The sequence below is a fragment of the Notamacropus eugenii genome, chromosome 6, assembly GCF_028372415.1.
Source record: "Notamacropus eugenii isolate mMacEug1 chromosome 6, mMacEug1.pri_v2, whole genome shotgun sequence".
NCBI lineage: Eukaryota > Metazoa > Chordata > Mammalia > Diprotodontia > Macropodidae > Notamacropus > Notamacropus eugenii.
In genome coordinates, this window is record NC_092877.1 from 329,809,840 (window position 1) to 329,824,905 (window position 15,066).

Here is a 15,066-nt window from a genome sequence, read left to right on the forward strand (position 1 = left end):
GAATTTTGTTTATTAATCTTCTCCTTTGGGGGAATGAACCCAAATCATTAGGAAAACAAAGCTAGGTATTTAATTTTTTTAATAATTCCATTTTCTTGTAGATATGATTATTTTTTGCTGCTCAGTTTCAAATTCATGAACACTGAGATGAATTTGACATTTTTCGCATTGACAGTATGGCCCATCTCAATTTTTTGTTTATGTTTTTCTCTTGAGGTTGCAGGTTCTGGATCTTTTAATTTCTTTGGTATAAAGTATTCTTTATGTGGAAGCCTCCTCTCCCTCCCTCATTGCTAATTGGTGCCTGCTGGCAATTGTATTCATTAGAGAATTCCCTTGGGATCTTGAGAAATGAGATTGCTTTTCCAGGGTCACACAGCCAATATGTGTCAGGTGAAGCTTTTACTGTCCTTTATTCATGAAGCAAACAGTACCTACTAATTGCAGAGCACTCTGCTAAGGAAGGGTTACAGATTTAAGCAGATTTCTGCTCCCAAGGAATTTACAATCTTGCAGAATCTACTATAATGATTTCATTTCAATGGCACATACAAGTTGAAATCCTTTGACAGATCACTTTCTTTACTTGTTTCTGAAAATCAAAACTAGTTTGATCTTGAACAGTGAATTCCATTTTCTGGGTGCAAAAGAGATGAAACCGTATAGAATGTTGTCGGCTGAGCAATTTTATCTGATAAAGCAAAAGCACATGAGATTTTTCTTTTTAATTTTACGGTTTGTCCTCTGAGTTTTATTTTGGAAAGTTGAAATTGATGCTAGTGTTTAGGAAATGGTGGCTTCTGTAAATGCAGTGCCTTTATAGCAGACTGAGGTGAGGAAGGAAATACACTGTACTAATAGCAAGTGCCTAATCATAAAGGAAGAATCCTTCTGCCTCTTTATTATACATCTGGTTCGCTATAATGTGTCTTGTGCTCCCTTCAAACAGAAACTCTTTAAGCAATTGTATTTTTACATATGTGGAAGTATAGACCAGGGATTTTTTGCAAACTCATTTGTTAATACATAATCTATTACTTGTCACTTAATCCTCAAATTATTTTCCTTATGTTTAATGACATGACATAGTCGTAATTAAGTTCAATTCCATACACATTAAACAATAACTCTTGGTAAGGTCCAGGAACCTTGGAAATAACTGACAGAAATATCCTGTCACTTCTTCCATTCTAATGGATGATAACTCATGAATAGACAAGCATTTCCTAAATGCCTCTGAAAGTCCAGGCACACTGTGGAGTTTTAAACTAAACTAAACCAGGCTTTAGTGTTTCGTAGACAGAAGGAAACCATTTCTGCCCCATGGGCTTAGAGTTTACTAAGGAAAATATGTACACATTAAAGCATGTGTGAAGTTGGTAGCAGAGGATGCTCAGGAGACTTCTTGTAGAAGCAGGTGTTTGAGCTGAACTTTGAAGGGTTCTAGGAGTTTTGAGAGGTGCAGGTAAGGAGAGAGAGCATCTCTCTTTCTCTCTCATACACGCACACACACACACATACACACACACATACATACACACACAATCTCTGAGGAGAGTGGCTCCAATGGTTTCTCGGGGTGGTACAGAGAGTGAGGAAAGGCTTCCTAGGGCATGTCCCACCTAAGGTGAATTGAAGGAACTAAGGATTCTAGGAGATGGAGGTAGGAAGAGATCTCAAGCCAGGCTTGGGAGACTGCTGGTGTGAACCCTGGGACAGAGGGGAGAGAGAATGTTGAGTTCAGGTAGCTATGTGAGGCCCTGGGCAAATAAATGCTTGGTTTTTTCATTTGTAAAATGGGGGTAGTAATAGAAGCGTCCACCTCCTTACGGCTGTTGTGAGCATAAAATGAAGTACTATTTATAAAGCATTTTATCTTAACATACTTCATAAATGCTAACTATTATGAGAACTATAGTATATAATATAACTATTATATTAGTAGGCTGATTAATCTAGAACCAAGAACTCAGAGATGTATGTAACTAATTAGGACTTTTTGAAGTTAGGCATGAGTGATAATAATTTGAATTTTTTACTAGAAAATACGCAGTTTGAGATTTTGTTCTGTAACGTAAATGTGCATTGGTTTTCCATGTCGTACTGAATGGGGAGGTGGGGATGTGAATGTGAATAAGCATTAAAAAATGTGGCAGCAGGAAAATACAATTGAGTTCTTGTCTCATCTCCTGACCTAAGGTGACCTAATACAAGGTCCTCCAAGGGGCAGGAGGAAATGATTCTACTACAGATTCAAAATGTCTTGTTACTGGTGGGCATAGCGCACAAACACACAGAGTAGGCTTTCTACAAAGTATTTTAATCTGTAGTACTAATGAGTGCTAAGGAGGAAAAAAAAATCAGTTTTTAAAAAACATTATTTTGCTCATTTTCTTTCAGGAAAAGTTGCCATCAAGAAAGAAGCCTTGTGCACCCACACTGGCAAAGAAACATGGTTTTCCCTTCAGCCTGTTGATTCCAACTCTGAGGTTCAGGTAAACATTAAAATTTAATTTTTTCAAGATTATCACATACATAAAATGAATAAAACAAAACTGATTAGTGTATGTAGTTGATACTATATTATGCAGTTTTAGTTTATTTTTAAATACATTTTTTATTGATATCTTTTGTTTTTATATGCCCTAAATTTCCTCCTGTCCCTTTCACTTCCCTTCCATGCTTCTCCCAGAACCATCCCTTAAAACAAAAGATTTACTTTCAAAAGAAAAAGAGGAAGAGAAAAATCAGTAAAACTTATCAGTATATTTTTTAAAAATCTGACTGCATGTGGAATGTTCCGTACCCATAGCCATTTTAGTTTTTGATACTGACACAAGGAACAATAGAATAGTCTCTTATATGAGATTTTAGCAGTTGATGAGAGGTGGAGGGAGAGTTGAGTTGACTTTCTATGCTGGTTCTACCCTTCTGGTCTTAAGTGAGAAGATAACGTTGTACCTTTCTGAACATGGGCTTGGGTCTAGAGGTTGGTCTGTTATAAAATGCAGATTTTCTCACCATATTTTACATTTTTTGTAGGCTTTTTCTGTTTTAATTCTACTTTTAATTTCTCTTAACCTCACTTTTTTCCTCTATGAAGTGAGAGAATTGGAATTGATGGAAGGCTTTCTAGCTCTAAATCTGGATTTCTATGATTCTGATTCTCTATGATTCTCTATAAACAGGGGTAACTATTGCCTGAGAAGGAAGAGTGAAATTTAAAAATGAATACTTATAGGGCTTAACTGGAATGATAGTCGCATTCTTATTACAAATGGGAGGGAGGAGTTTCCGGGGGAAAGAATTGAGTTTGATTCTGAACTTGTTGAATTTGAGATGTCATATTGGACATGAAGAAATTTCCAACAGGCAGTTCTTAGCATTTCTGTATTTGGTAAACATACTCTCTGCATCTTTGCTCAATAGACAAAAGTGTTGAATAGAATTGGACGATGTGGAAGTCTATTAGAAAACTCTCCCTCCAGGTGGTAGTAGTGGTAGTAAAAGAAGCAGCAACTGCTAATATTTATGTAGTACTTACTATATATTCCAGGTTTTCTGCTAAGTGTTTCACAGTTATTACTTCATTTAATCCTTACAACAGTCCTGGGAGTTAGGTGCTATCATTATCCCCATTTTACAGATGAGGAAACTGAGGCGAGTCTTCACACAGCTAGGAAGTCTGAGGCTGAATTTAGGTTCAGCATTTTGTTCATTGCACCTCCAGCTGCCCCAGATTGACACTGATCCATTAATTATCTTTCTTTGGGTCAGGTCATTTAATCCATTATGAAAAATCTAAATAAGTATGTTTCTGGCTGATATTTCCTTACTTTGGATACAAGAATATTATGAGAGACTGTCAAATGGCTTGTTGAAATCCAGGTTACTCTGTTTCCAGCATTCACCTAATTTATTGGTCTAACTGTAGCATTCTGCTTAAGAAACTGCATTGTTTTTCAGTCAATTTCTGTCATATTCTACTCTTCATGACTCCATTGGGGTTTTCTTGGCAAATATACTAGAGTGGTTTGCTGTTTCCTTCTCCAGCTCATTTTATAGATGAGGACACTGAGGCGTACAGTGTTGAGTGATTTGCCCAGAGTCACATAGCTACTCAAAAAGATGAGTCTTCCTGACTTCAGTCCCAGCATTCTATTCACTCTGCCACCTGGCTTTCCCAAAAAGCTTCAGGAGCTCCCCGTTTCCAAAACAAGCACTTCTTTCTGTCACTTAAAGCCTTTCACAATCTAGACTGATTGTACGTTATTTATATGTACTTATCTACAAGCATAGGATTGTAGATTTGTTGTTGTTTTTCCTTTGTTTTCAAGAAAGGACCACTGATACTATGGGTTATTGACTTGCTCATGAATTAGATTTAAATGTGGCAGAGTTTCACAAAGTCCACAGCCTTTACTTTCTTCTTGAGTCATGGAAGTCCAGTGACAAGACAAAAGTCAGGATGATTGGTGATGGTGTGGGATGCATTGGATGACCGTGGAATCTTTGACGTCTGACCAAGCCTGCTTTAGCTTCCTTCATGACCATGGAAACAGATTGTTTTTATCTGTTCATTCCTTTGGGACAAGACTTCAGATGCTTGGGGTAGACATCTCCCTAACTCACCAGTGGAGTTGAGACCTGTCAATCTGGTTTAGCCCATCTGCTGAGACAGTTTACTGGAATGTGGCCACTGTGAAGGCTACGGCTTTTTAGAGCAACAGGTGAGAGTTGGGTGACAAGTGGACACTGAAGGTGGATGAGCAGTCCTGAAAAGGGCTTGGCAAGCCCTCACACCAGAGGCGCTAGTCCAAAGTTGGAAGGAACCTTAAATACTATGGAGTCTAATCCTCCCATTTTAGAGGTGAAAAAGCTGAGGTCCAGAGAGTCTTAAGTCACCTAAACAGTACATGTCAAACACAGAATTTGAGTCTGGGTCATTGCTTCGGTGATACGTGTCCTATTACCCCTAGGGGAATGGAAGGTCCTTCTTAACAGAAGCTGTCTCACTGAATATCTATTGTTTGACATATCTATATCTATCTATCTGTATGTATGTGTGTATGTATATATATTCAGTCATTTTTCAGTTGTATCCAACTCTTTGTGACACCATTTGGAGTTTTCTTGGCAAAGATATTGGAATGATTTGCCATTTCCTTCTCCAGCTCATTTCATATATGAGGAAACTGAGACAAATAAGAGTTAAATGACTTACCCAGGGTCACACAGCTAGTAAAATGTATGAGGCCAGATTTGAACTCAGGAAGATGAGACTTCCTGACTTGCAGCTGCCCCCTTTTTCTTGACATGCTTTAAAAAATATATAATAATTAGTTTCTGTGCAACTATTAAAGGCTTGGGGTTTTTTTTTTGTGGTTTTGGTTTTTTTAGATAACTCCCCATTTTCTTCCTCTTTGGAATTGTTTATGTCTTATTTTCTTGAGAGATTTCCATTCTTCCTTTGTAGACTTATAGGCCCTGGGATTTTGCTTGTTCTTTCTCTCTGAACTCTTTGAAATCTGTACTTCTCAAATCTGAGGTTTATCTCAAAATTATGCTTAGTTTTCCCCACTTAGCTATATTAAGATTATGTGGTCACTTCCTCCCAAGGTTCCCGTCATTTCTCCTTCAACAACCAGTTCCTCCTTATAGGTCACCATTAGGTCCAAAATTAGCAGTTCCTCTCATTGCTTCCTCCACCTTTTCAAGAATGAAATTGTCTTCAAGTCAACAGCATATCAGCTCTTCTGCTTAAGTAAGGAGAATTTGTGCCCTCTTTGTGGTGTGCTTCCAGAATGGGTCATCTCCTCCATCCTTCTGGTCACACAGCCTGAGGTGTGTTCCTGTCATAGTATTCCTTTGATTCTTCTGTTGATCTTCCTTCATGGCCCTGTCTGTTTTGTGGATTTCCTTTCAGGAGGCTGCCAACTTGAAGCAAGATGTTGCTTCAAATCCAATAAATTCAATAAACATTTATTAAGCACCTACATGTTAGGCATTATGCTAAACACTGGGGATAGAATCAATAAAAAGAAGGATTCCTTGCCCTCAAGGAATGTATCATCTTTTGAGAGGAGACAACCCACAAAAGGAAGCAGGAAAATGGGAATAGGGGGGTGGAAATAGGCATGGGACACAAGAGAGTATCTTGTACCATGATATTGAAACAGGGCAACAGATGGCAAGTAGAATGAGTGAAGTCCAGTTTCTTCCCTCTATAAAGGAAGGCATTGAGAGGAACTTGGTGCTCTGCCCTCCAGTTCTTAAACCAGAAGGAAGAGGAATCTGAGGGAGATAGTATCCATCCAGGCTGGAATTATCAGCCTGGTGGTGAGACTAGAAGTGATGAGCTTATCCTGGAAGGACCATCTTGTTCCCTAGAGTTGACACTTTTTGTCTAAGCCTTGGACTCTAAGCTGTGCCCTTCTAATCATGAATCACATTTCCCCAAATCTGTGTGACATCTTTGAGGTCAAATTTACTATTTGACATTAACATTTTTAGTTCATTTTTATTACTCAGTGTGCATATGTATGTTACTGTCCCTTTTCCTACATATTGTGGGCCTCTCAGTTTTCTTCTTTTCCCTGTGTCTTTAGCTGTGACTCAGTGTGATATCTCTTAGTACATGTATATGATTTTCCCTCCCCCCTTTCCATTTTTAGTTAAAAGAAAATTACCTGCAGGTATATGCTTTCCAGACTTTTAAAAGAGCCCAAGGCTCATCATTTCTGTGTATTACTCCCTGTGCTTTTGTTAACCTTTGTTTCTGTCTATACCTAGGAATCTCTTGGTGTGGGGGGAATTTCCAAGGAGGAAATTCTTTGTACCACTGAAATAAACTACTGTCCTTCAACTCATAGTCTTAGTTGCTGCAGCCAGAGAAAGTTGGTCACAGGTCACAGGACTGGGCTGTGTCTGCCACAGGACTTAAGCCAGTTCTTTCTGATGGAGACTCATATTATTTTTTTTTTAATTTTATATTTAATTTTTTTCAATTACATGTAAGAATAATTTTTAACATTTGTTTTTTAAAACTTTGAGTTCCAAATTGTCCCCCCACCTTAAGAAGGCTGTTTAATGTAGATTACATATATGCAGTCATGCAAAACATTTTCATATTAGCCACATTGCAGAAAGAAACAGACCAAAAAAATCCCAAGAAAAATAAATTAAAAAAAATGCTTGAATCTGCATTCAGACTCCACCAGTTCTTTCTCTGGAGGTGCATAGCATTTTTCATCAGAAGTCCTTTGAAATTGTCTTGGATCATTGTATGACTGAGAATAGCTAAACCATTCACAGTTGATCATCCTTACAATATTATTGTATTATGTTACTCCTGGTTCTCCTGGTTCTACTCACTTCACTTTGCAATAGTTCATGTAAGTCTTTACGTGTTTTTCTGAAATCATCCTACTTGTCATTTCTTATAGCACAGTTGTATATAGTTCCATCATAAGCATGTCCCACAATTTGTTCAGCCATTCCCCAGTTGGTAGGCATCCCCTCAATTTCCAGTTCTTTGGAGGACTCACATTCTATTCCCATTTAACAGAAAAGGAAACTCAGACAAACAGACTAAGTGCCTTGGCTAGGGTCACACAGCTGGTAAGTATCTGAGTCAGGATTCAAACTCAGGTCTTCTTGATTCCAAGTCCGTTGTTACATCCACTATTTTAGTTCCTTTCACCTAACTACAGATAGCCATCCGGATGTTTCCTCCATGTCATAAATACATTCTAAAAGTAAATCTCTATTTGTGTAAAAAAACATCACAGTATCTCATATCTCCTAGGAGAATTAAATGTCCAGATTTATAACTCTATGCAGTTTATTCTTGGTAAAAAGGTGCTTTGGAAAGGTGCACTGAATATTTTTTAAAAAATGTTTATTTCCAAATTTAACAAAGATACACACAGAGAACATTTCAGTATACAAAATATATAGGGGCAAAACCTAAATCTCTTACTATTTTTGAAATAGTATGTAATCATTTCAGCATGTTACTTTGAAAGCTGTTTCATTTTATACTTTCTTCTGATCTCTTCTATACATTTTTTAAAATGCCTCAGTGATCCTCTTTTCTTTCCTTTTTCTTTTTGACGTTATTGTTAGCTCTTCACTTCCCCAAAAGAAGAACACAGTCCTTGTTGCCAATAAGCATAGTCAAACAAAATAAAATGACACCTTTGCTTTGTCCCCAAATCTATGTCTCATTCTTTGTCTTGTCACCCCTCTCAGAAGCCTGCTCTATCGGCAGTTCTCGGCAGTTCTGGTTGGTCATTACTTTGATCAAAGTTACTGAGGCTTTCCTTGTTTCTCTTGAATGTGTTGACAGAGAAGTGAAATAGACTGTGCCTTCGAGGACCATTTTGTTCAGAAGGAAACTTTTGAAGCAGCTGAGCAATGAGACTGATACTCTAAACAAGAATGAAGAAGCCCCTACTTTGAGCTTTAAATTTAAAATAAATGCATTAACATCTAGAACAGATGCTAATGCAAGCCCTGATGCAATCTCTATCTTGCAACAGCTAAAGTTCTCCTTTTCCCCCCATGCCAAAGTAGACCAGCAGATTATTATTGTTTTTCCGGGCTCTCCCATAAGCTAACATCTTTCCTTGTAGATGAAGGATAAGTTGAATAGACTTCTATATTTTTCTTAATGTTAGCCCTCCTCTTGGGTGCTGAGTCCCACCTTATACCAACTCCAGAGATATTCTGCTCCATCATTTTGTAACATCTTTGATCACCATTTCTCAAGACTGGTTCACTTCTGCCTTATGACATACTCAGTCTCCCTGATCTTAATTCTTTGATTGACCTTCCCTATTATTATAGAGAATTCCAGCACCCTTTCTTGTCCTACAGATAATTCTTGGGCTCCCTGTTTTGCTGCTGCCGCCCAAAGGAACAAAGCATTTAGGGTAGATTATCCTCCTCACAATCCATGCCCCAGTTTTAGGTCTTCCCCATTCCTTCTTTCTTCCCTTTACCAGTCCTTTCTGCCTCATCTGCTTCAGGTTGGCCCACATAGATAGCTCAGATGCAGTTAAACTGTATCATAGTATAAGAGGAAATTGGAGGAATTGGGGGACACTCTGGCTAATTGTATACGTTTAAGATAGATAATACATACAATTACCACTGCTCAGTTTTGCATAGATTTAAAGCCCCAAATGATCTATTCCATATGCTCCTTGGCATCACCCATTTAATCCATAAGTTCTGACCTTTCACTTATAGCTCTTCTGGCTAGAATTTCTCCTCTACAGACCCAACTGGATCTTTAGCCCTATTCCTGAATGAGTTATCTAAATTTTAGGGAACCAAAGTGCTTTCAAGAGTGAACTCCAAATAAATGAAGGACACGATAGGACGGAGGGAAATGTGGTTAGTCTTTTACAACATAACTATTATGGAAGTTCTCTGCATTGTTACACATGTGTGACCTATATTGAATTGTTTGTTTTCTCAATGAGAGTGGGGAGGGAGGGAGGGAGAGAATATGGAACTCAAAGCTTTAAGAATGAATGTTAAAAATTGTTTTAGCATGTAACTGGAAAATTAAACTATACAGGCAGTGGAGTAGAGAAATCTATTTTGCCCTATAGGAAAATAGAGGGGAAGGGGGATGAAAGAAGGGTGGATAATAGAAGGGAGGACAGACTGGAGGGGAGGGGGTGAATGGGGTGCATGCTGTCCTGGGGTGGAGGGTGGGGAGAGATGAGGAAAAAATTTTGAATTCCAATTGTTGTGGAAGTGAATGTTAAGAACTGAAAAATAAATAAATTATGTACTTTTAAAAAAAGAACTAGGATTTAGACAAAGGTCCTCTGATGGCAGATCCAGCAGTCTTGCTACTGCATTTTGATACTTTTCTAGAAGTTCAAAAAGAAGAAATAAGAGAGAGGCAGGGTGGTTCAGTAGGAAGTGTTGAATTTTCCATCACAGGACCTGAGTTCAGTCATTCCCTGTATGACCTTAAAAAAAAAAAAAAAGAATGGGCTCCAAATCTGCTTCCACTGAGATTCTTTTTAAAATTTTCTTTGAAACCATTTTTTCATGAATTCAGTCAGTACTTTCTTGGTTTTAGTCTAGAAGTTTTAGGAGGCGTCTTGTGTTGTCAGCCCCTCTGTGTTTTCTTAGTCTGTCTGAGAGATCCTGTTTGCTGTTGTGTTTTGTTTTCTTCGTCAGCTCCTTCTTCCTCGAACTTTATTCTTCCCTTTAACAAACTCACAGATGCTCTTTAATGCTGCATTGAGGCGTTTCCTGCATAATCTGCCCAGTGAGGGTAGGCTCCATGCAACTTATTCATGATATCTTTTTATAATATCCCTATTTGAGTATTTGTAATATGCATTTTACATGTACTATATGTGCATTATACGTATGGGCGTACATACACATACTAAATGTGCATTATAGTATTCATTACATGTAAAGTAAATGTAACCTCCATAGACTTGCCTCTAACATTTGGTATACTTTAGACACTGCATATGTTGTTCAGTTGTTTGTTGTGTCCAACTCTTTATGACTTCATTTGGGGTTTTCTTGGCAAAGATACTGGAGTGGTTTGCCATTTCCTTCTTCAGCTCATTTTACAGATGAGGAAACTTGGACCATCAGGGTTAAGTGACTTGCCCAAGGTCACACACAAGTATCGGGCCAAATTGTTACTCAGCAAGATGAGTCTTCCTCACTCTAGGCCCTGCACTCTATCCACTGAGCCACTTAGCTGTACATATATTAACATGTATAAATACTCAAGCCCCTTATCTGATAAGGGAGGATCATTCCTAAATTCAAAATAATAGGGCAAAGATATTACCCACTTTTAAATACTGTGTGTTCCTATGGACCACACCTTAGTTACACTGTTACCTTCTTTTATCCAAATGTGAAAATAATGGAATAAATGTGCAAAAGCTTTAGTGGACACTATTGCGTAATTGTTTTAAAAATGGACATTTCCTCTGTTCTGATATTATATCCTCTTTAGCTATCATCTTATCTATTTCTTTTCCTTTGCTGTCAGACTTTTTGCCCCTATTTCCTTACCACTTTTACTCTTTGCCATCTATCATCTGTACCATTCTAGTGAAACCACATTCCTGCAGGTCACCAACAGCCTTTAAAATCAAAGACCTTTTCTCAAGCTTTCTGATTCTCCATCATGTCTCAACAGCATATGAAATTGTTGATTACCACTTGCTTCTTTTAGCTCCCTTCTTGCATTTATTTGAACTCCCCCCTTATTCCGATTCCATCGATTTTCATTTTTAGGTTCGCTTTCGCTCACAGTTATGTACTCTCTTGTTTTTTATTTTCCATATTTCTCAAATAGCAGAAATCTCAGTTTTTGAAATCTCAGTTTATGTTTAAAGAAGGAGTATGTTTCGGATATTTAGTACTCTTAGGCTTGAATATCCTTGCAGATCTAGTCCTTGGCCCTCTCTTTTTCTTTTTAAACTCTCACTTTCATAGAGAAACCATCCTCCTAGCTTTAGCTATTATTTCTGTGCATATTACTGTCACTTGAACTCTACAAATTTGTACCCCACCACCCCACTTCAACCCCCAGCTCTTACTTCAGCTGTCTGTAAGACATTTTCATTCAAATATTTTATCATGTCCCTTCCCCCATTGCCTTCCCTTTACTCCTCCCTTGAACCTACTAAGTCAGGCCCACCAGCAAGGGCACCCTTCCTTCCTACTTTCATTTACTTATTGACTATCTGAGTGGCTTATGCCAGTGGAGGATGGTCATATAGTGTGGTAGTCTGTGTAATTTTATTTTCCTAATCGTGTAGTAACTCCCCAAAATATACTGTTTTATTGACTGCAAAGTGGAACTTACAAATGAGATCTCTCTCACCTGAGAAGCATAAGAAGAGAACACTATTAACTGGAATTAGCAGTTAAAATTATTTTAAAGACCATTTTTACATCTTTGTTTTTTTAAATAACTTTCTCAGTTTGCAATTCATATTCATAAATATTTCAATTAATTTTAAAAAGGAATGTATGTATAATGTTATGAGACAAGAATACTTTGACACTATTTTATTTTCATCTTCAAATTGAAAGGTGTATATTTATACCTTAGAAAGAAACACTTCTGCATTCCTTCAAGAGACAAACTCATTGTTGTGCTGCAGTCAAAGAGGCACTTTTAAGGAAGGGAAAGCTTCGTCAGCATGATATCTGTATATTTTTTCAGATCAACTGATTAGTGCAAAAATTCAGAATTAATAAGTAAAGAATATTTCCATCAGCAGTAAGGACAACTGTTTGCATCAAATGATACTGAGGCTAGAGATTATTTCAATAAGCCCTAATTAAATAAGTGCTTTGTAAACCTTACTGTGGTATATACAGGAATAGGAATTGTTTGTTTTTGTTGTTAAGCGTCCATGAAATGCTGTATGTTGGCAGATTTATTTTAAGTAAGCCGAAAATGCAATGCATGAATTGGTTTTGATTATTGGTAGCTATTTTGTAAACCAAATATGATAAGCTAAGGAGGGATTCCCTGTGTATGGCATAGTTTTCTAGGTGCTCCTGTTCCTGGATGATATCATGCTGGTTTTTGTCAGGCCCCAGAACAATGCATTCACAGTCACTCAGAAGAGTTTGTCCTAATCTTCCATACCAGAAGGGGTTGGGGGGCCAGCAGCCGGGAGAGATAAATCAGTGAAGAGTGCCTCCAAGTTGCCCAGCCTTGTAACTGAGATGGCATCCACAACTCCTGTCACACCCTGCCCCACATGCAGTAAGTTGTTGAGTCCTCCTGCCTTCATTAACACTTCTCCTGTAGGCCCCTTTTGTCCTCTGAGGCTTCCACTCCTTTGATGTGTCAACCTTTATCACCTGTCCCTGGACTCTTCCCGTCATTTGCTGATTAATCTCCCTGCCTCAAGTCTCTTGTTACTCCTGTCTCCCCCCCCCCCCCCATTTAGCTTTCTTCATCATGTCACTCCCCTGTTCAAAAAACTTGGGGAGATTCCTGTTACCTCCAGATCAAATATAAAATCCTTTGTTTAGCTTTTAAAGCCCTTCATAACCTGGGCCCTCCCTACCTTTCCAGTCTTCTAAAACCTTAGCCCCTTACATGACCTCGAGATCCTGTGACACTGGCCTCCCTTCAATTCCTCAACAGGACATTCCATCAGCTGACTTCATTTGCTTTTGATTTTCCTACCTCCTTAACATTGACCTTAGTGCTTTCTCTCTGAGATTGCCCCCAGTTTATCCTGTCTGTAGCTTGTTTATTGGCATGTTGGCTTGTCCAGTACACTGCGAGCTCATTGAGAGCAAGGAAGGGTTTGCGTGTGTGTGTGTGTGTGTGTGTGTGTGTGTGTGTGTGTGTGTGTGTGTGTTGGGGCTTTCTTTCCTTTTCTTTTGGTCTCTTAATCTATATATATTTTTCCTTTTTAAAAAAAAAATTTTAATGTTTATTTTTCAATATTTATTTCCATAAAATTTTGAATTCCAAATTTTCTCCCCATCCCTCCCCTCCCTCCACACCAAAATGCCATGCATTCTGATTACCCCTTCCCCCAATCTGTCCTCCCTTCTATCACACCCCTCCCTTCCCTTATCCCCATCTTCTCTCTTTTCTTGTAGGGCAAGATAGATTTCTATACCCCATTACCTGTATTTCTTATTTCCCAGTTGTATGCAAAAACAATTCTCAACATTCGTTCCTTAAAACTATGAGTTCCAACTTTTCTCCCTTCTTCTCTCCCCACCCATCCTCTCTGAGAAGGCAAGCAATTCAATATAGGCTATATATGTGTAGTTTTGCAAAAGACTTCCATAACAGTCATGTTGTGTAAGACTAACTATATTTCCCCTCATCCTATCCTGCTCCCCCATTTATTCTATTCTCTTTTGACTTTGTCCCTCCCCAAAAGTGTTTACTTCTAATTATTCCCTCCTCCCATTTGCCCTCCCTTCTTTCATCCCCCCCCACCCTACTTGTCCCCTTCTCCCCTACTTTCCTGTAGTGTAAGACAGATTTCATATCAAATTGAGTGAGCATGTTATTCCCTCCTTAAGCCAAATGTGATGAGAGTAAGCTTCATCTTTTCCATCTCACTTCCCCCCTTCTCCCCTCCATTGAAAAAACTTTTTCTTGCCTCTTTTATGAGAAATAATTTGCCTCATTCCATTTCTCCCTTTGTCCTCCCAATATATTCCTCTCTCACCCCTTAATTTTATTTTTTTAGATATCATCCTTTCCTATTCAACTCACCCTGTGCTGTGTGTGTGTGTGTGTGTATGTGTGTGTGTGTGTGTAATCCCTCCAACTACTCAAATACTGAGAAAAGTTTCAAGAGTTACAAATATTATCTTTCCATGTAGGAATGTAAACAGTTCATCTTTAGAAAGTCCTTTATGATTTCTCTTTCCTGTTTACCTTTTCATGCTTTTCTTGATTCTTGTGTTTGAAAGTCAAATTTTCTGTTCAGGTCTGGTCTTTTCATCAAGAATGCTTGAAAGTCCTCTATTTCATTGAAAGACCATTTTTTCCCCTGAAGTATTATACTCAGTTTTACTGGATAGGTGATTCTTGGTTTTAATACTAGTTCTTTTGACATCTGAAATATCATATGCCAAACCCTTCTATCCCTTAATGTAGAAGCTGCTAGATCTTGTGTTATCCTGATTGTATTTCCACAATACTGAAATTGTTTCTTCCTGGCTGCTTACAGTATTTTATCCTTGACCAGGGAACTCTGGAATTTGGCTACCATATTCCTAGGAGTTTCTCATTTTGAGTCTCTTTCAGGAGGTGATCGATGAATTCTTTCAGTATTTATTTTGCCCTCTGGTTCTAGAATCTCAGGGCAGTTTTCCTTGATAATTTCATAAAAGATGATGTCTAGGCTCTTTTTTTGATCATGGCTTTCAGGTAGTCCCATAATTTTTAAGTTGTCTCTCCTGGATCTATTTTCCAGGTCAGTTGTTTTTTCAATGAGATATTCCACATTGTATTCAATTTTTTCATTCTTTTGGTTTTGTTTTGCAATTTCTTGGTTTCTCATA

The 15,066-nt window shown here is 38.1% G+C and overlaps 1 protein-coding gene across 2 annotated transcripts in view; it reads left to right on the forward strand.

Moving 5' to 3' along the window:
- RASA2 (RAS p21 protein activator 2) overlaps positions 1-15,066 on the forward strand; it is a 150,786-nt gene that overhangs the window by 47,307 nt on the left and 88,413 nt on the right. For both annotated transcript variants that reach the window (XM_072618122.1, XM_072618123.1), the window contains exon 4: positions 2,401-2,495. In XM_072618122.1, the coding sequence (XP_072474223.1) occupies positions 2,401-2,495 (95 nt within the window). The remainder of the gene's footprint in view (positions 1-2,400; positions 2,496-15,066) is intronic.